This window comes from Lissotriton vulgaris, chromosome 4_1 (genome assembly GCF_964263255.1).
Source record: "Lissotriton vulgaris chromosome 4_1, aLisVul1.2, whole genome shotgun sequence".
Lineage (NCBI taxonomy): Eukaryota > Metazoa > Chordata > Amphibia > Caudata > Salamandridae > Lissotriton > Lissotriton vulgaris.
The window spans coordinates 484090319-484114837 of NC_141691.1; the positions used below are offsets into that span (position 1 = coordinate 484090319).

At 42.2% G+C, this 24519-nt stretch overlaps 1 protein-coding gene across 1 annotated transcript in view; it reads right to left on the bottom strand.

The window, feature by feature from the left end:
• The window catches only part of LOC147718874 (glycine receptor subunit alpha-4), a 502630-nt gene that overhangs the window by 143537 nt on the left and 334574 nt on the right, over positions 1-24519 (bottom strand). Inside the window, exon 7 of the mRNA XM_086966795.1 lies at positions 3625-3774. Coding sequence (XP_086822921.1) covers positions 3625-3774 — 150 coding nt within the window. The remainder of the gene's footprint in view (positions 1-3624; positions 3775-24519) is intronic.

Consider the following 24519-nt stretch of genomic DNA (forward strand, 5'->3'; position numbering starts at 1 on the left):
TATCAGAATGGTAGTTTATATTCTGGTATGGACTACTACTTCCAGAATGCATCATGAACTATAATACCGCGGGCTCCCTCAACAGGCTTTCACATTCCAGGCCCGCAATTTTTCATGTCGCAATTTTTCATGTTTTAATTTTCTCTTGTCTCGATACACGTCGTTATGTCCATTTCATCAGCAAGCGACTATTTAAAAACCAGGGACTTTGCTGGTTTATTACTTACGCGCATGGGCCTTGGGTGCCTAGTAAGGTACTATTCCCCGAACCGGGAGGCACGTCGGGACGTATTTACGCGTATGACTATGGCTCGCGTCCTAACATTGTTGTGATTGAGATTGACGTTCGAAAGGGAATTTGTGCTTTTGACGGTAAGTGGCACTTATACACACATCCGTTTGGAGAGGGAAAACGATAAGGCAACGATCGGCTTTTGAATATAATTGTTGCTCTATTGACAGCACGGAACTTCATTGAAGTATTGGATTATTCGAAACAGGGCTGTTCAATGCGCGGGCTGGCACCTGGAAGTACGTTAATGTAACTGAGCAGTTGGCGAGCTCTAGAAGGAGGGTGTGGGTTTTAATTTTTTTATAAATTACAAAGGGAGTTAAGCCTACGGTCTTTTTCTGTTTAGAAACAGGATGCCGTCATCGCCGCTCATTTGAACATTAAGTCAAACAGCGCATGAATCTCTAACGTTGGCATTCATCAAGTAAGTGTTTACAGCATTCGGAATGCTGCTTAGCTGGTTGACTGATCCATGCATGACATGTCAAACTCATGGGTTTCTCCCCCTCTTCTTTCTCTTTTTCTCTCCCAACCCTCCTGGGTGTACCACAGAGACTTTCGACTTCTTGATTTCCTTGAAAATAGACCCTGTGGCCTTTTTCAAAACAGGTAAGCAGACATTGAGGCATTAGACGAGATGCGAGCGTCCTTTGGATTTCGAATAGGCGTTTGTCATATAATTTCGTTTTTTGTTTTACAGTGGTTTCTGGTCCTGAGGAGAATCCCAAGAATAAAGGGATTTGAAACGCGTAGACCGCATTTTTTTGCCAAAGAGTAATTTTGTAAATTAGGCTTGGTTGTGTTATGCCCAACTAATGTAAATATTCCATTGGTTGTATATTAGTGTAAATACTGTATAGGGTGTACATACAGAAAAATCATTTTGTAAAGTCAACCACAGTTTTGTTTGGAATTTTAGGTGCTTTCTAGTTGGTGTATTTGTTCTAACCCCCTTTTTTTGCACCAAGCAGGTTGAATGTGTATGGTGTGATACTGAGTGAATGTGCTTTGTTGGAGTGAATGCATTTTGGAAGTATGCAAATGTAAGTGGATTTATCACTAGTCCCTTTGTCGAAATTTATTCCCAATTTATTGATGTTCATCACATGTAGTTATGTGTTCCCTGTAGGAGAGAATAATTAAAAAAAAAAACGTTTGTGTTATTGAAATGAAAGCTACTAATGAGCTGTCTGTATTGTCTTGTGGTTCATTCACCTATGGTTGAAATATTCTAAATAATGGAACAGTATTGGTAATTTTCTTGTTGTTTAGTGTAAAGTGCTCAGCCTTACTGATTGAGAGCCATACCCTTTATTGTTAACAGATTACACATTTGAGGCACAGCTCTGCCTAATGACCCTACCCCACTCTCCCGCAGGTCAGCGTCCCGTGGCAATGGGTCTGTGCCGGCCGCTGTGAATCCGGGGCCACTAGCCCTGTGCGAAATGAGTCATCCCCCCATTGCAGTTCTGACATTGCATTTCTGAGTGCCTTATGACTGTTGTTGTAGTTGCCAGCATCAGTTATTCCCTAAGGGCTGGCTTACCCTCACCCCACACACAGCCAGCACAGGCATCACTTGTTTGGTGGACCTGCCATCACATCCTGACGAACAAGTATTGACTCTTTTCTCCTTGCATTGTCACCGGTGATCAAGGATATGCACTCTGCCCTTTGATGATGACACCCCTCCAAGACCATGCCACACCCGCCCAGAGGCAATGCAGCACACATACCCACCAAGGGCATCGCTGAACGCACATTTGGCGTGTTGAAGTCACTTTTCAGGGGCCTGGACGGCACAGGTGGGAAGCTCCTGTACAGCCTGGACATCGTGTGCAAGATGATCGTTGCATGTTGTGTGTTGCACAACATCCGTGTTCGCACCAGGATCCCAGTTCCTGAGGATGATGGTGGTGATGGGGCAGGTGGCGCACATCCCACTACAGCAGCGGCAGGAATGGCCTGTAGGAATACCATCATTAACACGTACTTCTCATGAGCACGTCACATTGTGACCGTCCATGGCAATCATGCAACAGTAGAAGATGTCCAACGGCACTGCATGTGTGATTAAAACATATTTGCGGTTACAGGTTGTACTTGTACATTGTCATGTTACATTTCCATGCGGTTTCAGATGTGATTTGCCAGGCTGTGCACATTTGCCGTACCAGTTGTGTCCTGTGTTCAATTGTGGCGGGGTTGCTATTTGTACCGGGATGTTGTTAATGTCAAGGTGCACTCCTGCTTATGTGCGTATGCTGCACGGTGGAAGTGTCGCTCCAGCGGCTCTGATTTGTCTGCCTCTGGTCTCTTTCAAGCGGTGTGCCTGTCGGTTCTGTTCTCCCACTGTGCTTGGATGTTGTGGTGTACCTGTTGTCCTCTGCAGTTGGCCAGGGTGCATCCGTGGTACTCCACTATTGATGAATTTTGTCCTGTGACATTTTCCATATGCTGTTCTTCTGCTTTTTCCTGCATTTTTCCTTGCACTAGTTGTGACTGTTTTCTTATCTCACTTTAGCCCATTGCAGGTTTTTTCGCGTTGGGGTTTGTGTTTTTATCTCCATCGAGGTGGTTGTGTCGCTGGCATTGGCTGCCATTTCAGCACACCATCACATGCTACCGCTGTGTTGTGAATTCCACGTTGTCACAGAGTTGTTTTCCCGCGATAGGCTGCAATGTTGAAAGTTGCATTATGCTGCTCTTGCGGTAGTTATCACACGTTCTTGTGAATATATCCCTAACTTGTTAACGAGCCAGCCCTTTGAAACAAGTAGCAGTTCAGCCGGACACAAACTATGTTAAATGTATCCATTTGTCCGAGGAAGGTTAAATAGTGTACAGTAAAAAAAAAATTACAAAAACATTAAATATTTGACATGAACAAAAGTAATTTAAAATATGTGCCAACGTTTAGAGATATACTCATTTAATTCCAAACAATGCAAAAGAGCGGGATATAAATCATTAAACAGATTTAGCCTGGTACGATGGAAGCAGGGTGAATGAGGGAGCATGAAATTAGTGCGACAAGCACAATCCCCGAAAACGAAGAGAAGGAATATGAATGGGGATACACCTTCTAGAAAAATAAGAGAGAAGTATGAAAGAATAGGATTGTGTATGGATCTTCATTTTTGAAAACAAAAGATGGGGTAGAAGTATAGAGAGCAACGTATGTTTTTAACCAAAAAACAAAGAAAACATGAACATCATATTTTTTGCCGGTGAAAATAACACATTTGAAAGAAAGAAAACATAGCAGCATGGGGGAAAGTGCACAGAGTTTGGAGCGGGAAAAACCAGACAGCAAGGAAAAACAACCTCACCATTCTCTGACGTCTTTGTCTTCTTCGCAAGCGGAGGAACTCTTTGTGCTGGCGGGAGACAAAATTCACTGCGGCGTACTCCAGCAGAGCAGCAAACACGAAGAGTAGACACACTGCCATCCAGATATCGATTGCTTTCACATAGGAAACCTAGAAATCGATCACAACATTAGTTGCACTTTGCATAACTTGCATTACTCCCTCTGCAGGGGCATATCTATCAATTGTGCAGCAGGTTCAGTGATGCAAGGGCACAGGAGTGAGGGGAGCCAAATGCACTCGAAATATAACTGTATGTCACAACCTAATCAAGGAATGAGGGGCTCATTTTGCTTGGCTACATTGGAACGTTGCACTGAAGTATAAAAAACAATGATGGATGGAATGGTTGAATTAATCTCAGGCACCAATAATTAATCCAGGCTGCATCCTAGTCAATTGCTATTTTGCACACCAGGCCACATGAATTTGGATGCATCTGTATGCAAATCAGTCTTGACCCTGCTCCAAAAGGAACATTCCGGTCCGAACTGCTAGCCAGGTCCTCCCTGTACTGGAACAAAAGCAACCCCAGATCACTGGCATTTTTCCTACCCCACTTCCTCTCAGTAAACTTTCCACATCAACATCTCAGTTAACTTCATAAAAAGAAGTCACATAATGGCAGAAATAGCAGACATTTAGGAACAAGCATTGGCAAAGCCAATAGGTCTGGCAATGGCCTCTAGCATGGCCTCTAGCATTCTGGCAATTCTTGTTTTGCTTTGTCATGCTTTTTGCAAAACTTTTTTGTTTGGGAATATGCCTGGCCATCATCAACCTAAAAAAAAACTAAGACATTTGCCACAGACAAACATGTTTCTTTGCTAAACAAACACACAGACACATTGCCATAGTACTCCCTTGCACTGAAGAGAGAGTACTTTGTGAGTGGATGTGTTCCTCGTGAAAGGGCACCATGTTGTAACTTGGAGTGAAGTCAGCCAATAGCTGGAATGGGCCAATACATTGCCCCATAATCAATGTGTGCGTGGAAGAAAACTGTGAATGACACATACCAAGGCTAATGTCTGAAGTCTGCCTCAAACCCCTATAAGTGAAGTGAAGTGAAGTGAAGTGAAGTGAAGGGGTTTTGTAGAGCGCGACTGCTGCCCGAAGGCGTCCAAGTAACTATGTTATACACATACATTTAGTAAAAAATATAAAGGTCTTGGCCAACACAAAACTAAAAAGTGTCAACCAGCCTGACATTGGCTGCAATCGTCTTGCCTTTAAGAAAGAAAGGAAGAAAGAACAAAAGAATGAACACAGGCAAGAAAGAAGGCAAAAAAGAACGAATGCAAGAAAAAAGGCAAAAAAGAAAGAAGGTAAGACAAAAGGCAAGGAAGAACAAAAAAGAAAGAAGGAAGGAAAGTGAAAGAAAGAATGAAGGAAAGAGAGAAGGGAGAGAGGGTGAAAGAAAGGAGAAAAGAGAAGGAAAGAAAGAAGGTAAAATAAGGAATAAAAGCTATAAGGAAGAAAAACAGAAGGAAAGAAAGAAAGAGAGCAAGAGAAGGAAGAAAATAAATAAATAAAGAAAGAAAGAAAAATTGTGAAATTTGCCTAATTTGCTTTCTACTAAATATGTAAAATTCTCAATATTAGACAACAATTTGCATAGTTTTGAGGCATCCATATCTTCATTCAATAGCGGCTTGATGACCAGATAATCTGAGCTAGATACCATATTAAAAGATGACTGGTTGTTAGATCTCAGGGATCGATGTATATTGTTACCATGTCGTACTTGAAAGCTTACCATGATATGCACCTGAAATCTTCATGCATGATTTTCCTTCAGAGGCTTGTATGATTAATGATGCAAACAAGAAATGATGATGGACTACAATTTGATATTTAAAATAAATCAATAAAATATTTTTAAAACAATCTGTACATCACGAGAAGGTGTCCCAGGAGCATATCCTCCTCCATTGCACTAAAAAACAGCTTTTCAAATTCACTAATGATATGCTTCATAGTGACCAGGAAGCCACTACAAGGAGCTTCACACCGACCTTTAGGAACAAGGAGATCTAACTATCCTCTCAAGTTAGTTAACATAAGGGGACTTTGCTGGAAAGTTTGAATAACTGCCGATGGTTTTAACTTTAGGCGTTGAATGTTTAAGGTACTCTACTACCTCTAGAGGTGGGTTAACACTCATTGGAGGTTGGTTCTATGCTTGGAAATTGAAAGATCTTCCAGTTTCAGGCTCTGTTGATAGTAGAGTCTAGATACAGGTGGGGACTGACCATTAAAAAAATAGGGTGAATGCTCAGTCAGCCAGCTACATCAAAGCATGCAGGGCGTATTTAGGACTGCATCACTGCATTTGATTACCAACCCACATCCCACCCACTAAGCCATGGGCTTCCATCAGAAGAGAATACAACAAAGCAATAATTACTTGCATGGCTAAAGCTAAACGTATTGTATGAACAGAGTCTTGAATGAGACCTGAGGTCCTTTCATTATTTTACACAAATGGCTGACTCATTGTGGAATTAGGGGCAGTAGATATGGTATGAGTTTGGAAACTGGGTGGTAGCCATACCCTGGGGCTTATTTACAAGCCTGTTGTCCTGCCGGTGCGTTACTTTTTTGGATGCAATGGCAGCGCAGTGTGCCTGCCTATATTTACAATGAATCAATCAATCATCTAATTTGTAAAGCACACTACTTACCCGTGAGGGTCTCAAGGCGCTGGGGGAGGAGGTGCTGCTACTGCTCAAAAAGCCAGGTCTTGAGGAGTCTTCTGAAGGACAGCAGGTGTTGGGTCTGCCGTAGGTGGATCGGGAGGGTGTTCCAGGTCTTGGCGGGGAGGTGGGCGAACGATATGTCGCCGAAGTTCGCTCTTCAGATACAGGGGACGGTGGTGAGGGTGAGGTTGGCGTAGCGGAGCTGGCGGGTGGGGGTGTAGAAGCTGAGTAGTCTGTTGAGATACACTGGTCCAGTGTTGTGGAGTGCCTTGTGTGCATGGGTGGGGAGCTTGAAGGTGATCCTCTTGTCGACGGGCAGCTAGTATAGGTCTCTCAGGTGGGGTGAGATGTGGTTGCCACAGGGGATGTCGAGGATCAGGCACGCAGAGGCGTTCTGGATGCGTTGAAGCCGTTCAGGAGTTTGGCTGAGGCTCCTGCGTAGAGGGTGTTTCCGTAGTCTGTACAAGGCCATGTAAAGCCACCCTGTGTGGCTTTTAATGGGCTTGTAAATATGCCCCCCTTTCAGGCATTACTCTGTGTGAAAGGGGCATTCCGTGGTTGTTGCTGTGGGTGTTCCCAGGCAACACCCATGGAATCTGACGCATTCCCAGATTTACACGGTTTGGTAAACCTGGAAATGCATCACATTCCTATGCCTCACCAGGGAGGTGCAAGTGAGGAGCAATGAGGAGAAATACTTTTATTTCTCCACGTTTTTTCCATGTGTGCTGCATGCAGCACACATCGAAAGAGGACAACGTCTCTCGTGATTGTTTTTGGGCATGAAGGTGCCATTCCTGCACAAAAACAATTAACGCTGCAACTCAGACACCCTTGCACCAAGGTGCATGGGGGCCTGCATTGGTGCATGACAGCCCATTGTGTGCCAGCGCTGGGGAAAAGGGCAGGAATGCGCTGTATCTGATAGCTACGGCACATTCCTCCATTTTATTTTGACGCACAGCAGTGCAACAGGAAGGCTTGCTGCGCTGTGGTGCGCCAAAACATAGTAAATAAGGCCCCCCTGCCTGGGCTGCTGGTGGCACCTCAGTTCATCCTTAGTTTCGATGCAGCAGGTTGCCCCTACAAACAGTAAAGTTACCCTATTGCTTGTAAGTTAAATGGAAAACCTAATGTCCATGTACCAACTCTGACATTGTGAATCCTACTTTCATACTCATAATTTAGGGACTGCAATCACGTGTACCTTGGTCACCTAGTCACGTGTACATTTACTTCTGCAGTCTTCAAAACCAGCATTCCTTAAAAAATATCCAAATAAGAAAACAGGAAAAACTGGCATTCACTATTCCAAGAGATAGTTTATACACTCTCTATATGCTGGGTACAACAAATAAACTTCTGAATTGTAATTCTCGTTGAGCCAGTTTTTATAGCGTGCAAGCATTTTGAGTGCCCAAAAGCTATTCACACATTTTGCTAGGGATGGTTCGATAAGAGATGTGTTAAAAGAGGCAGCGGCCTTTAATGTGAAGAAGTGACATTCACATGCTGTCATATTTGCGAACTCATTCTTATAGCCGGAATAATGTGCTTATGGCCACTAATGGGCGAGCTGAAGGAAGTGTCAAATCGCTCCCAAGAAGCATGCCTAAGACAACTCCAGTATTTGTAAATGCACCATTAATTACATTTGATATTCAGACATATATTACTGTGTGGTATATGTGCCTATTGGATGACCTTCAAATTATAATCGAAACATCCGAGTTATAATTTCCCTGTTGATCATATTCGGTGATACTGGGATCACCATATTGTCTCAGTGTTCCACATTATCCTTATTTGTCAAACTTTGCTGCATTTAGAAATAGGTGCTATCTGCAAAAAGAAAAAGCTTAGATTTTGTTTTGCCATGCAGCCATTTCAAACTGCTCACATTGTTACATCAGCTAAGGGTTAGAAAGTGCAAAAAAAATGTTCACCCCGTTGTGTCGTTGTTGGAACAGTAATATCATGATTTAAAAAAATCTTTTTGTTGAGTTTAATAATATAACAACACATATATAACCCCTACAGTGCATATCCCTTTCCACCAACCAGCAAAGACTGCCTTCCAGCAGCCACCTTCAACACTTTACCATGGTTGTTGCTGTCCCTCATTGCTTTCTACCGACCTCCCTCCTGGCTCCCTCCACCTTTTAATGTGGTGACATGGGAACCCTCCCTTTGCCTCAACTAGGCCTCCTTTTTCTCCATGCCACCCGCGACTCCTTGCTAAGGGGCCCACACTTTCTCAAATTAAAACAGGGAGTCACCGGCATGATAAACCAGCCTCTCCACCCTCATGTACCAATCCAAGTTCGACTTCCATTCTGCCACTGTGGGTCCATTTATACTACCCCAGAACCAGACAATGTCACTCCTAGCCCCATCAACCCCACACTGCAGCACATGAGCTGGTATCTGTTCAATGTTTACTCCCCCCAAATTCCCAAGATCACCAATTGCGGGTGAAAGTGAGTGGCAATTCAGGGCCAGAGAAATCCTCCCATGCACTGCCTCTCAGTAGCTCTGCATGTTTCGGCAGTCCCGTAGTGTGTGTAGAAGGGTCCCTTTAAGCTAACAACCCCTTTAACAGCAATCCTTATCTACCCTGTCCATTTGGAAGAGGCGGGATCTCCTGTGTCAGGCCCCTATGGAGCAGCATCAATTGTACAACCTAAAGCCTGCCTGAATAGCTACTTCTTGGGGATACCTGCAGGCCTTCCCACTGGCATCTTCCTCCATCCTCCCCTTGACAATTTCCCTTTTACTTCACTGAGTGGCCAATGTGGGCTGGGTATGCATCAGCAGGGAGGCATATATTTGAGAGACAGCATGCTTGGGAAGGGGGTCCCCAACACCCTCTATTCTAGTTAAGTTCCTTCTTCTACCTTCCAAAGGAGGCCCCAATATCGGCTGGTAATGTAAATACTGTCCCGTAGTCAATTCATATTGGGCTTGGAACTCAGTGAATGCGATCAGTCATCCATCCCTCCAGATTTCACCCATCTTGAATATGCACAGTATATCCCATGTCCTATGTCACTTTTCAGGCATGCTATTAAGGCCGACTGCCAGAGAGGGGTCTCCAGCATCACCTGTCCCATCCAACCTGTTACTCAAGTCACCTCCAGACAGACTCTAATTTCATGGCCAGTCAGGTCTGGCAAAAAATTCCATCTACCAGTCCCAGAAAGCCAGCCAAGGAACCCCAGAATCCAGAGCACTCGTGTCTGCATATAAAGATGGTTCTTGCTGTGTTGCACAAAGCCAATCGTTGATGTAGTATAACTTAAGATTTGGGATCACCACCCCCCCCCAACTCTCTTGCTTCCTCATCAATACAGACAATGCAGTCCTCGGAAGGCCTCCATCTTAAATTAACAGCCTAGTCATCACCTCAATATGCCTAAAGATTTTTTCCGGAACCCTAAACGGTGTATTCTACAGCTCATACAAAAACTTTGGGAGGAAATTCATTCTGTACAAGGCCGCTCAGCCCAGATCGGAGATTGGAAGCCTTCTCCATGGAACACCCCCCTTTATAGTCATCTAGGATACGCTTCAGATTTTCACACAAAAAGACATCCGGCTGTATGGTAACATACATACATGCCCAGGTACTTAAATCATGTCCTCCCCCATTGCAGTGGACAACTCCTCCCCCATGTGGGAACATTTGAGTCAATAGAAACGCTATCGATTTGTTCCATAACGGAACAGGAATTGTCTACTGTGCATAATATCCAACCATGAGCAATATTTACACCAGTTCAGCAAAGGAATAAAAGAGAGTGATATAACCTTTTAAAAATTTTTTTTTACAAAACAAACATTAAACAAGCAACCGTTCATAACCCAACCACAAATCAAACAATCCTTTGAAGAACTCGAATCTCACTTATTATTTCATCAACGGGTCAACAACATTCATGCAACAACTATGACACAATCTACACGCCTTCACGTAGGCAAATCGTGGCTATGTCGTTACATGCTCAATCTTACCCTATGAAAGAAACCTGCTTATATGAAACAATGGTAAAAGTAATGAACACAGACATCACAAAAGACACCTGCGGAACAATATGGCAATGAGCCTACAAGCCCTTCATTTGTCTACCCTACAAGGAAAACTTCTACTAACTCCTTACGAGGTGGCACTTGCCACCAGTACGGCTACACAACATGTTCGGTGGCTCATACTCCTCCTGGAAGGGCTGTGGGGAGCAGGGCACATTTGTGTATACTTGGTGGGCATATGCAAGCATACCCGGATGCGGTCCTCCTCACTATCCACACCATTGCCTGCACCACTCAACGCCGCGATCCATTAACATTCCTTTTGGGCAACCCTGGCATGGATAGAACTCTTTCTTCATTGACCTCACACGGGTGAATCCTCCGCTATTTATTACTAGCAGCACACCCGTGCATAGTGCAAATGTCGAAACAACCTCAAGCACCTACTCTCAACCTAACGAGGGTAAACGTATGAATTCTATGCACCATGGAAAAGCTTACTGCCATACTCCGAGACAGGGTGGCCGAATTTTGCACAACATAGCGTCCTTTCACTACCCACAAATACGATAGGAGGAATATACCTTACTATGTCTATGACAGTGAAAGCTTCTGACATATGGGTCCCTTCCCCCTCAGAATCCAAGAGGGACCCAACCTTATATGACTATTTTTTATGTCTTCCTTCACACGATACAACATTACACTATTGCAGAATATTTCTCTTTGGGGTTTCTGTATAACATTTGTTCTTTTAATGTAGGGGCTTCCAGAGGGGTGCATGGGCATGGGGACTGTTATGCATTTGGGAGGGCAGTTGGACTTTCCATGTTTAGCCATCATTTTGTGAAGTGGCGTGTGTTGAATATTCCTGTATCTTGCCTTCTCTGACACTTATGATGATGTAGAAATGTGTGTCATAATTCTCTTTATAAAAATGCTAAATAAAGTTGTGAAAAAAAGAAATGCCTTCACGGAAACATTGATCCACCTGGTAGGAACTGCATTCAGGAGCATGGCCACCTGCAGACATACCCAAATATATGTATAAAAGGTGGGTGTTCTGTAATCAACACAGACAAGAACAAAGGCAAAATACAAAAACCCATGTCGATTAGGACCAGTTTAAGGGTGTATGACCGAATATTTAGCACAACAATAGTGTGACACTATAATATAGTCCAGAAAATATTTCGTACAAAGATTTTGAGTTTGCATACTTTGGATGCAAAACTTACAAAATAACAAGTCAAAATATAATGGAGCCGAATAGTGTTAAAAGTATTAGTAAATGAATCGAAATATTCTTGTATATATCATTTATTTAAAATAGAAAACAAAAGTATACTTTAAAATTTTTTGTAGATTTAATTAGTAAAGTAAATAACACATAAAATACATGAATATAATTATATACATATATATGCATATATTATTTGAATATAAAAAATAATCAAACTATTAGCAAAAAAAAATTACAATTATTAGCTGTACTCTAACAATTACAATTAACATATATATAAGACATATATACATAAACTAATTAAAATGTTAACATAAATAAAAACATAATTTTCATTATTAATGTGAATTAATTATACAAATAAAATATATGCCTATACACACATTAAATATGAAACATGATGTAATCAATTAAACAGTTAAATGAAAAAATAACTTAAAATGTACAATTTTATATTAACCAAAGCATATATCACACATAATTCAAAAATATAAAAAACACAAAAATGGAATATAAATAAAAAATACCAATTGTACCTCATAAATAATATAAACATTAAAGAAAAAATAACGAATAATAATAAACATAATGACAATCCAAAACACTCAAAATTTACAAAAGTGTGAGACTTTGAAGGAGTGAGACTTCTTACTTTAACTCCACTCTACTGATCTGCCACGCTCCTTTTTGGTGTTTGCTGACGGTTTCTTTGCCATCGGAGCCCCCTGCCTGCTTCCCGCCATCTCGCTGTTCCCACCACCTTGACAGCGCGACCGCCGAGCGGAGTGCGGGCTGGGGACCACAATTCCCAGCAACCCCTGTGGCTCACGCATCACCCGACCGCGCCAGGAGGCGCATATAAGCGGTGTAAGCCCCGCCTACCGGGACGCCTGGCGAAGCCCGGGCAAAGGGCGGGCCCTCTTAGGCCCTCAGAGGTCCGAGGAGTCTGGTCTGGGCCACGTCCCTTTGCTTTACCAGCAAGACATCGTCCAATGTAAATTATTAAATCATCCCTGCTAAATTGTGTGACTACATTGCGGCTCAATATAGAACTTACCAAGTAATTAAGTGGAATCATGGCCAAAAAGACACCAATGTCCACCGATCCACGACAAGGAAATTAGCTCAGGCAACAACCCCACTCCCAAGCTCAACTGCTATAGACAGAATGTTACAACAAACAATTGGGGTTGCCACTGCTATCAAAAATACCGAAAGACGCCTCTCATTACCACCGAGCATGTGCCTGATAACCCATTCCACGCAAGGAGCTAATATACCTGTAAATACATCACAGCTATGTCACAGGACTCCATCTTATTGCACTCTTATGCGGACTTACCAGGAAATGGTCAGAGCAATGATGATGTATTACAACTGTCACCACCCACTGTGTTCGCTGCTCGGGAAAATAGGCTGTCATTAACTCCCAACTTACAGCCTAATGAGATCCCTCCCCCCCACAGTGATTGATGTGTCTATCGTTAGAGTTGAGTTAGATGCCCGCGATAATATTGATACCAACTTTATAGATGAGACAGTCAACACAAGTCTATCACATAGTATGAGTGATCATGGACCCGGCCAGTCCAAATATGAATTAACATCCAGTAGGAAACTGGTAACTGCAAATAGACATGGGAGGATATATAGAAGAAAAAAGAAGAGACCAAACCAAACTACTGTGAAAGAAGGGGGGGAGGGGAAACACATTGCCGCAGAGCAGGAATTTACAATTAAATGAAAACCATGGCACTGCCCAACAAAATTCACTCCCCAATAACATGGAGGGCCTTATATCACAGCTAGAGCTCTTGGTAAAATCCCATATTACACCAATGGCTGAAAGACTGAGGGTCTTAACGGATAAGGTAGATAACCTAGAAAAGCTGGGAATAGCCAATTTATATCTGCTAGAACATCTTAGTATGCAGAACAAGCAACCCACAGCCAACGCCCCAAAGGTTAATTCTAATAACATCTTGACTGGCAGCGGAACGAGAGTAGACAGTCTTCCGGCTACGGCAAAAGCAATCACCGCCCCAGTAAAATTACCTATTAATACCCCCACTATAACAACAGGGCAGAAATCCGATGTGGGGCAAAGGGAGAAAGGGAGTTCTGTACCTAATAGTATGGACAGAGCAGTATCTGTCCGGAACATCAATAACATAATTCCCACAATGATAAATCTACCACCGGAAAGTAGCGCATACATAGCTATTCTTGCTAACGTACCAAGGCTTAAGCCCACCCAATTTGAAAATCATCAAGCCCTTAAGAACAAAACATTGCATTGGCTTGCCCAAAACTGTGGCTTTCCAATGCGGGGGGCAAATCAGATTATTTCAACACAGAGAGTAGGATGGTTGGGTCCCAGCAAAAAGGAGATAAATGGAGACCGCATAATCATAAATTTTAAAACCCCTGATTGGGCTAGAGACTCGATTTTAAATGCACCCGTACCCTCTAAACGGGAATACAATACAACCCCGCTCCCTTTAGATTATTTTTATAGGGGTCAGTCAGGGAAACACGCTACAGTTCAGATTGCCAATCAACATAGAGCTACCCTTTTTAATCAATATAACACAGCTTATGATCCTGCCCCACTTTATAATCCATGGGACAGCTTTGCAATCCCGACTTACAACAGATTTCAGGTGTTTGGCCCCCCTAAAAGCTCGGCTAACCGCCCTTTGAAGTGGGGCGTCCCACAGGGCTCCTCACTTAGCCCCCTCCTATTTAATGTCTACTTCTCCCCTTTGACTGAGATCATCGCCCAATCAGGTATAAAATCCACTTCTTATGCTGACGATATTCAGCTATTGTTTGTTTACAATAACCCTCATCAGTCCACCTTCGACCCCTTAAAGAACTGCCTAAACAACATAGCCCGTTGGATGGATGACAACTTCCTACGGCTTAACGCCGGTAAAACTGAGGTCCTTTTCTTCCACCAATCCTCCCCCCTTGACTCCAATCTCTGGTGGCCCCATGAATTAAATGCACCCCCCCTTGCCCAAAGAATCTGTGAAAAACCTTGGAGTTCGATGGGACACCAGTCTTTCATTTCATAAACAAATACAAATGGTATCTGCTGCATGCTTTTCTAAAATTAGAATGATCAAATAATTCATCAATTTTCTACCCAATAACACCAGAAGAACAATTATTCAAGCACTGATTACGTCCCATTTGGATTACGCCAACGGCCTCTATATCGGACTCACCTCCGGTCTTTGCCAGCGACTTCAGATGGTTCAAAATGCCGCAGTCCGCCTGGTCTGCGGCATCTCCTTGCGTGATCACATTTCCCCTCATAGACGACGTCTTCACTGGCTTCCGATCAAACAAAGAGCAGAATTCAAGGCCTTAACCTTGACCAATCGAACTGTTAGGGGCAAGGGTTCGGCATATCTCTCCTCCTCCCTTCGCCCCTACAGCAACACAAGACTCCTCCGCTCCAGTTCCAAAAAATTCCTCGTCATCCCTTAATCCAAAAAAGTTCGTTCAGGAGGCAGAACGTTTCAAGTAGGTGCTACTACCCTCTGGAACAAACTCCCTCAATCCATTTGACTGATTCAAGAAGAACTTCCATTCCGAAAAGCCCTGAAATCATTCCTATTCTGTTAAACTCCATTAAGAGCCAAAAATCAGCATACCCCCATACAACGAGCGCCGGGACACCCCGTTGGGGTAGCCGCGCGCTATACAAGATACACTAAATAAATAAATAAATAAATAAATAAATAAATGACTGACTGAGGGAACAAATTACATCACCTCATTTTGAAGCAAATGTATTGAGGGGTATGGTTGAAACCAACCAAGGGTTGCTGGGTACAAATAGGGAAGCAGGGGATACCGCAGTAAGGTCTGCATGCAATGACCAGCACAAAATTGATAAAATAGCCCAGTCCAATGTAACCCCTGTTGCAGACATAACACTGGGTGAGAGTTCACAGAGACCTGAAATGGCCGCATTTTACGATAGCACACATGATATTATTGTTCATGGCCTCACGGTTACCACCTGGAATATAGCGGGAATTGCTGCTAAAATAACTACGCCCTTCTGGAACAGTTTTATTACACATGGATACGATATAATTTGCCTCCAGGAGACGTGGCATAGAGCCCAAATACAAGTTGAGGGGTACACATCATATAGTGTGGATGCAACAGCTCCTTTAGTAGGAAGAGCAAAAGGTGGACTATTGACTTTGGTAGCAACTACCCTAACCGAGTTTAGTTTTATTAGTTGTGTGGAGGTTGCCGTTTATGCATTGATTCTGCGCCTAGTACATGGCAAAGGCAGGGACCTAATTATAGTAAACTTTTATAACAATGTCATTGGAGCCAACCGGGGTATGATTGTACTAGATATAGAGTGGGCCATAGAGGGAGTATTAGAGCTATCAAGTGACTCTCCAGTAATAATATGGGCGGGTGACTTTAATATTCAAGCGTGTAGGCATGCACAGAAGGGGATCTGCGGTCATCGAGGGGAGTACCATAGTAGAGGTAGCAGTGTTTACAATCATTTCCCGCACACTAACTATGGAAGTGCCCTAAATAATCTAGTAGCCAAATTAGACCTTGAGTTGCTAGATTGTACAAAGAATAAAGATAATGAAGAGTGCCCGTCATTCAGAGGGAGGGATGCCCACACTAACATCGATCACATTTTGGTGTCCAATGGATCAGTCTATTCCAACGTATGGGTAGTTGAGCAACCGGTGAGCGATCATAACAGCATATCGCTGGTACTATCTGGCTGGGGGCCAAAAACTCATGCTTATGGGAGACCTGTCCAAGGGATCATAGCCGAAAGACCGAATGGCATGAGAATAAAGTGGATTAAAATTAACCCCGCCCAATTTATGAAGGATGCTCTCTTAAAATGCAGAGAGGAAATAGGCTACTGTCTGGCATCTAAAGTAACTCCAGGTAATTTACTCGCTAACTTCTTAAAAATAACTAAAGCGATTGATGATTCACTTACAGCTAGGAGTCGGAAGATGAGGAAAATCCAAGTGGTGTGGTTTGATAAGCATTGTGCCCAGTCATTAAATAAACTTAAATTAGCCCTTGACACCAAGCCCAGAGATTTAGTTAAAATTAGAGAGGAGCGTCACTATTATAAGACCTCTCTGGCTACTAGGAAAAAAGAACTTCAAAATGAGGCTTGGTCTAACTTGGATATGGCTGCGGAAACAAAAAATCACAAATTATTCTGGGAAACTGTAAATAGCCCACTCCTAAAGAACGATAACATTCCTGATATCACCTCTCATGTAAGCTGTCGCGCCTGGATTGCCCATTTTACTGGGATTTTTAATTCAGATTTTAACCTAGATGGGCCAATTGTAGTCACAGATATAGTGCTTAGTTCAAAATGGCCAAAAATGCAGTTATCCGTGATCCTACTTGAGGTTACCGAGCCAATAAGAAATAGTAAAGGTGGCAAAGCCCCGGGCCCAGATGGGGTGCCTATGGATTTTTATAAATATGAAATTAACCTATGGGCACCAATATTAACACAATATTTTAATACAGCTATAGAAGATAGGCTCCCACCAACATGGGGTCAGTCCATTATCGTACCTCTTTATAAGAAAGGCCTTAGGTCAGAGGCACGCAACTACCGTCCCATCTCGCTTCTGGACTCGTCAATTAAAATTCTCAGTCGAGTCCTTTTAGAGAGACTGGAAGCCTGGGTGGAGGAAAATAACATCTTATCCCCAGTGCAGTACAGGTTTAGAAGGGGGATGGGAACAATGGAGCAGTGCGTGAACCTGGAACTTATAATCGGCAAATACACAAAAGCTAAAGAGGGAAATTTGTTTTTGTGTTTTGCCGACCTAAGTTCAGCATTTGATCTGGTGAAACACTCGCTACTATGGCCAGTTCTGCTGGAAATGGGTGCTCCGACCGAAATTATTCACTTCCTGGCCAGACTATATGAAATATAATAACAACAAAAAATACCTGGGGGTCAAGTAAAGTAAGTCAGACAGAATGGATCACAACACCAATACTACGCAAATAACACCCGTGAGAACATCATGCATGCTAGTAAATGCAGGCCAAGTCAAGGCTCAAGAGCATATGGAGAAAATAGTTCCCATCAGAAGCCACACTGTACCGCCCTCTTTCTCATCATTTGGGTTCTCCTTACCCAGGAGACAAAACGGCCGGTCTGATGTTACCGTGGCCGATAAAAGTGACAAGTGGGTAGTATGTTTTGTACAAGAACAACTCTTCAAACTTCAACTCTTTCTACCTAAGCTTAGCCACATGCACATATTTGTGAACACGATCAGCGGAATAGTATCTGTGTCACAATTCTACTTTAGCCATTAGTCTGACCGCCGGGGTATAGTACAGGCGGGGTTATCTGCATTAAACCAACGTAGTATTTGATGGAGTAACTAAGCCATCTTTTGCCTCCGTGTAAACTCCCCTTTTAACTCTCTGTTGAATTAACTCCAAAAGTAACTCATAAATTGTTTTTAGAGCAGTGCTCCTCAAACCTGAGCTGCAGCCAGGTGGGGTGAAGCCTCTCAACCATCATTTATGGGTGAGTGCATATTGGAACTTATGTCCTAGGATGTGTGAATGTGACTCCATCACACTGTGGTTTTTACTGTAAAAAAACTACGGGAATATGATTCATTCATGTTCTTTTGTTTTCTTGTTTGTTTGTCTTTCTGTCTGGATCCAATACCGTGCGATACAATGCGATAACAGTATATGGGACTTTCAGGTGATATTTTTTCATTACTATTTATTCTAAGCAGTGGTGTTGTTTATCAAGGTCCTGAAGAATGCATTAGAAACTTTGTTCTATTTAATGCAGAAACATGTTGACCACCATCAGGTACGGTTATTATTTCAAACCCGCACTTGCACTTGCTTTTTAACCTTAGGGATTGGGAGATACTAATAAATTTTGTTTTTCTACCCGATTCACCTAATTTTACTATAACCCTTCACTTTTCACTCCTACCACCAAACACTGCTTTTTTTCAGTAGCCACTTTAATTCTTTAATTCCGGCCGTTTTGTCTCCTGGGTAAGGAGAACCCAAATGATGAGAAAGAGGGCGGTACAGTGTGGCTTCTGATGGGAACTATTTTCTCCATATGCTCTTGAGCCTTGACTTGGCCTGCATTTACTAGCATGCACGATGTTCTCACGGGTGTTATTTGCGTAGTATTGGTGTTGTGATCCATTCTGTCTGACTTACTTTACTTGACCCCCAGGTATTTTTTGTTGTTATAGTATTGTGTTTGGCATGTACCTGGTTGGTCGATAAACCCGCCCTTAGACCCTCCTCCAATTGTTTGTTGTGTGTGCAGACTATATGAAAACCTGTCTAGCAAAGTTAGATTTGGATCTTCTGGAGAATGTACACCCTTATTTAGAATTAATAGAGGCATCCGACAAGGATGTGTTCTTGCCCCACTTTTATTTTCTTTATTTATAAACCAGATAGATCAAATTTTAAGAACCATCCAAGTAGATGCCCCTATTATAAATGGTACCCCCATCCCAATTTTATTATAAGCGGATGACGTGGTTCTTTTATCCCGGACCCAAAATGGCCTGTAATGTTTAATTAATAAGTTTCATGCTTTCATTGAAAGCAGAAAGTTGATAATTAACAAAGGAAAAACCTTCATTATGTCTTGTGGCAGGAAGATAAGAAAGAGCAGGACCTTTTATTTAGAAGGGGAGAAATTGGAAACCGTAAGGAAATTCTGTTATCTGGGCATCACATTCTCAGGAGATGGAGGGTGGGTTAACGAACAAGAGAGTGTCCGTCTTAAAATGGTAAGGAATACTAGTGCTGTTTTTAGATTTGCGGTGAAATTGGGGGACCGAAGAATTCAAGAGATGGTGTCCATATATAACTCGAGGTGCATAACATCAGCCCTGTATGGGGCAGGGATATGGGGATACCATACCCAGAGTGGCAACCAAATCCAGCATGAGGAGAATGCCTTCCTGAAACGACTGCTTTGTGCCCCGGCTGCGGCCTCAAATGAGTTAACACATAGGGAAGTGGGCTTAAATTATGTTAAGGACTTAATTGCCCTACGCCCTCTGGCCCTATGGCGATCAATCTGGTCAAAAGAAGAAACAAACTTTACTCAGGATGTGATTATTGACTGTTTAAAGCTCGATCACCGTTCAAATATACCATGGTTATGTCATATTCAATCCTGGTACAAGACACTTTATGAATGTGATATTTTTAGAGTACCTACAGTGGGGATAGGTCCATCAAAGAAGGAGCTTAAAGTTACTTTCCTGGAACATACAAGAAGTACCAGAATGATCAAATATGTAAAACAAAGCACGTTTAACTCTTACTTAGAATATAACGTTAACGAAGGTTTTCAATCATATCTTACTGCTGTCACCAAAAGCTCTCATCGTTTTGTATTATTCCGTTTACGCCTAGGAATTGTGCACCATTTAATGGCATTCCCATTAACTAAGAAACCTGGAACATGCTTATGCCCCTGTGATGGTACATCCAAGCAGAGTAGCTGTCATTTTATGCTGTTTTGCAAATTTTATTCTTCTTATAGAAAATTCTATTTGAAACCCATCTTTTTAAAATATAACACGCGTAGCACTAAAACAGCAATGCAATTGTTGTTTAACTTAGAGAGCTCAGATATATGTTTTTATGTGGCTACATATATTTTAAAATGTATCTTTGCACGAAAATCAATCATTGTATGAATTCAATACATGGCTCAGACTTATATGCACTTCATTATTGCTAGTTTGCACATGTATTATTAGACGATGTACCGATATATACCTCAATATTGTTAATTTGCACATGTGCTGGAAAATGAATACTTTTTATAGCATCCGATAATAGTATATACCATATGCACTTTATTATTGCTAGCTTGCACATGTATTATTAGACAATGTACCAATATTTCCCTCAATATTGCTAATTTGTACACGCGCTAAAAAATGAGTATTTTATACAGCATTATATAATAGTACATACCATATGCACTTTATTACTGCTAGTTTGCACATGTATTATTATACGAATGCACCAATACGCACCTTTATATTGCTAATTTGCACATCTGCCTGAAAATGATTACTTTATACAGTATTGTTGGTACTCGTTAAATCAGAGACTGATGTAATTCTATGATGTATATGCATTTTATTTTGAATTGTTGCTATATGGTTGTATTTATACATACCGAATAAAGCACTTTTGAATTTAAGAACTCCACATTAGTCTAAAGTAGTGAACGTTTTTGACTTTGGAGGGATAGATTTACTATTCTCAAACATTGTAAGCAAAAACAGGATAAGTATTGTACTTTGGAGGGGTTAAATTTACTATTTCCACTCCAATCTAAGCAACAGTAGGGAAAATGTTGACTCTGGAGGGTTTAGATTTGACACTCCCCTTGCAACATAAGCAAAAGGATGGGAAATGTTGGACTTTGGAGGCAGGGCTGGTTTTAACACTGGTGACACCCTGTGCGACCATGTCAGTTGGCGCCCCCCCTCCGAATGACCACCTCTGCCATGGATTCCCTCGCAAGCACCCTTTAACCATGCCCTTCAAGTCTCCGTAAACACTATCTCTCAGATTAATTTAGTTTTATAGCACCGCTCATACGAGTGTAAGTTGTAAGAGCACTTTACCTCACACACACATATGTATGTAAATCAGCATACAGGAAATTTTACATCAGACAGGACTAGCAGGTGTAGGAGTGACATGTCATTACTACTCGTAGGCAATAAAGTTTTCTGGAAAAACACAAATTCAGAATTTAAAACGTAACATCATTGTTAGGGGTTCTCTTTAAAATAAGAATCATTTTTTACCCAATTGAACCCTTTTCACAAAATTAGGATGATGAAAGAGTGGGTAAAAAACCATATAGCTCTAACATATACCATGCAGTTTGCATGCAGCTCTTTGATGACAATTAATAGCTCAATGTTGTATATTACGATTTTGTCTTATAAACGACAAAGTACAAAAAGATCTCTCTTTCAGTAGCAGTATTCTACTGATCTATTCATGTAATATGAACTTTGTTATCTGCATAGTAGATGTTCTTAGCAGCAGGCATTTTAACCCTCTGCACTACATTAGGAAGAGTCAAAGCTTCCACTAAACCTCGTTCTCTTTCCAGGCAGACGATTTATCATCAGAGCTATCTTGACAGTTTCACTGAGGCCTGAAAATTGCTGGAGGCCAGGAACGGGCAGCAGGTGCTTTTAAAATGATAATTTACTTGTAAAAATGATGCCCCCACCCCAAGTCAGCGCCCGGTGAGGTGGCACCGATCGCACAGCCCTAGAGCCCTATTTGGAGGGGTCAGACACTATTCAAATTCTCAATCATTAAAAAAAATTAAATACCTAACAAAATAATAAAAATATTGAAGCATAGTTAAAATAAAAAATATGAATAATATATAAATATAATTACATGTGATTACATGTGGAAAAAATAAAATGTAAACACAAAAATTAAAGTAGAACAAAGACATACATTTCCAAATAAACCAACAAAAAATACAGTATAAGTTAATCCTCAATAACTTAAAATAGTAATAAAAAACAACAAATAAAACAAACAGTAATCATAAAATTAATTTAGAAAAGTGTGTTAATAAATGCCCTTATCAATAAACTTACAATTAATCAAAATGCAACAAATAATTGACATTTCGAATAGCCACTCTAATAATGTAAATCCTACATTATCAAATAATCTTTAAATTAACCTAGAAACCCTCTAACCCACTACTAAATTAAAACTTAGTAGTTAAGCTTCAAAGACTTTTAGTTATATATACAAAATCACAAATTACGCGTACATACTTGAGATAACAATTAACTCACTCTATTTATATACAAACCCAACAACCCACAACTTATAGTTTAAATTACTCATTACAAATCTTAAAATATAGCAAAATAATCAGAATAAAAAGGAATCAATTAACTTTTGTAATTGAATAATTACCAGGAAAATAGTTAATTAATGTAAACATTGATTTAAAATGGGGGCAAGGCCAGGCAAGATGTATTGCCAGACCCCTGTCAACACAGGTGAAATCCTGCCTGAATCCGGCATTCTCCTGATAAAATGCTCCCGGCCACTGCTAATGGACCCCTGCGGCATTGTTGAAGGCTTTTTGTCGTACTGTGGGTTGTATGATCCGTGGAGGTCAGGTGCAGCTTTGATGGCCTGGCCAGCGCCCTTCTCCACTGAAGATTCGGCCGGCGAGGCAGTGTCCTGATTGAGTTACGTCCTGAAGTGATGCTCCCTGCCCCGTTTAAGGTATGGACTGGCTTCCAGCGATCGGACGTGAGTAGCGACTTGGGGAGGGCCACCTGGAGGCGAGTAGCTGCTACAGAGAGTGAAAGTTCCCCTGAGCACAGTGGGGGAGCGGTGGCCCCTGACCCCTTTCGGGGAGCGGCCTGGCTTCCTCGCCTGTTGGTACAGCACAGGATGGACTGTACTGCATGGCAGAACCGGGGGAAGCGCCAAGGAAGCCAAAATGTGAGTAGTGTACTTGAGACCTGACTGCCGAGGACCTGTCCTCAGAATTTTTAATGACCTGAAGAGGGGGCAGGCCTGGGCCGAAGGGGCCCCTCAAAGATGCCAGCTAGCGATTATGTCAGCCTGATTGGCCGGGGACCCCCTATATGAGAGTTCATGCAGCTATTTGAGAGCGGGGTTGTGGAAGTCCACTGGTGCTTGGGGGTCCCCTTGAATTGGTGAGGAACATTGCATCCGGTCCCCCTGGAGTGGCCTTCTGGTGAGGTGTTACATCTACAGAGCCTATGAACTTAAACAACCGAGTCTTATCTGGTGTGGGAGTGGGGTGATCTACGATGTGGATGATGTTGCAGAGCTGATGACTGTTTCCTTGTGCTGCTTAACTGGGGCTCTACCTGGAACTTGTGAGGGGTTCTGAGGGGGGGTTACTGTGAGACAGATTGAGCATTGTTCCCTGAGAGGAATATTGCACCATGGTAAATATGTTCAGTGGGACTGACTTGTGTGGGGTCCTCTGTGGCGAGCCTTTTCTGCTTCCACTTGACTCTCTGTACCTGAATCCTTATTGACCCTTGAAATGGTGAAATGCAAGGGAAATCAAATGACCCAGGCAATAAACATTCTTAACTATGCGCAGCCGGTTGTTCCAGAAGGTGGAGCCCAGGAAGCTGCTCATGATGGCAGTGGAGATACATTGGTATGAGTACAGGAGTCAATACCCTCCTTAACAGATGTGCTGGCAGTGATTCAGAACTCAAGATATGCAATGGTTTATTAATTTGACTCTGTCACCTTAAACATCAACTTTCTGAGAGCATATCTCCACAAAGTCTCAGAATGGGTGACAGCTGGTAGTGCTTTATGGAAGGATGTTCATACCACCCATGGTACTGTAATTCGTCTACAGCAACAGACAGCCCCCTTAGATGATCACATGCAGGATTCTGAAGGCAGATCCCAACAAAATAATCTGCACTTTGTGGGATTTCCAGAAAATGCAGAGGGGAAATCTGTCAAACCTTTCTTGGAGGACTGGATCACAAAGATATTCGCCCCTAAGAGACTTTCAAAATTTCACTTTGGAGCTGGCACATAGGGCTCTTGTTCTCCTGCCAAGACCTGGTGCTCCTCCCAGAGCGATCATAGCCCAGTTGTTCAATTTCTGAGATAGGGATGCACTCTTGCAAGCTACATATATCCGGGCCCCTTCCTGTTTGAATGACATCCCATGGGGGGAGGGGGGTGTCTTGTGATTAAATGATGTCTCCAACGGGATCAACTCAACCATCGGCATTG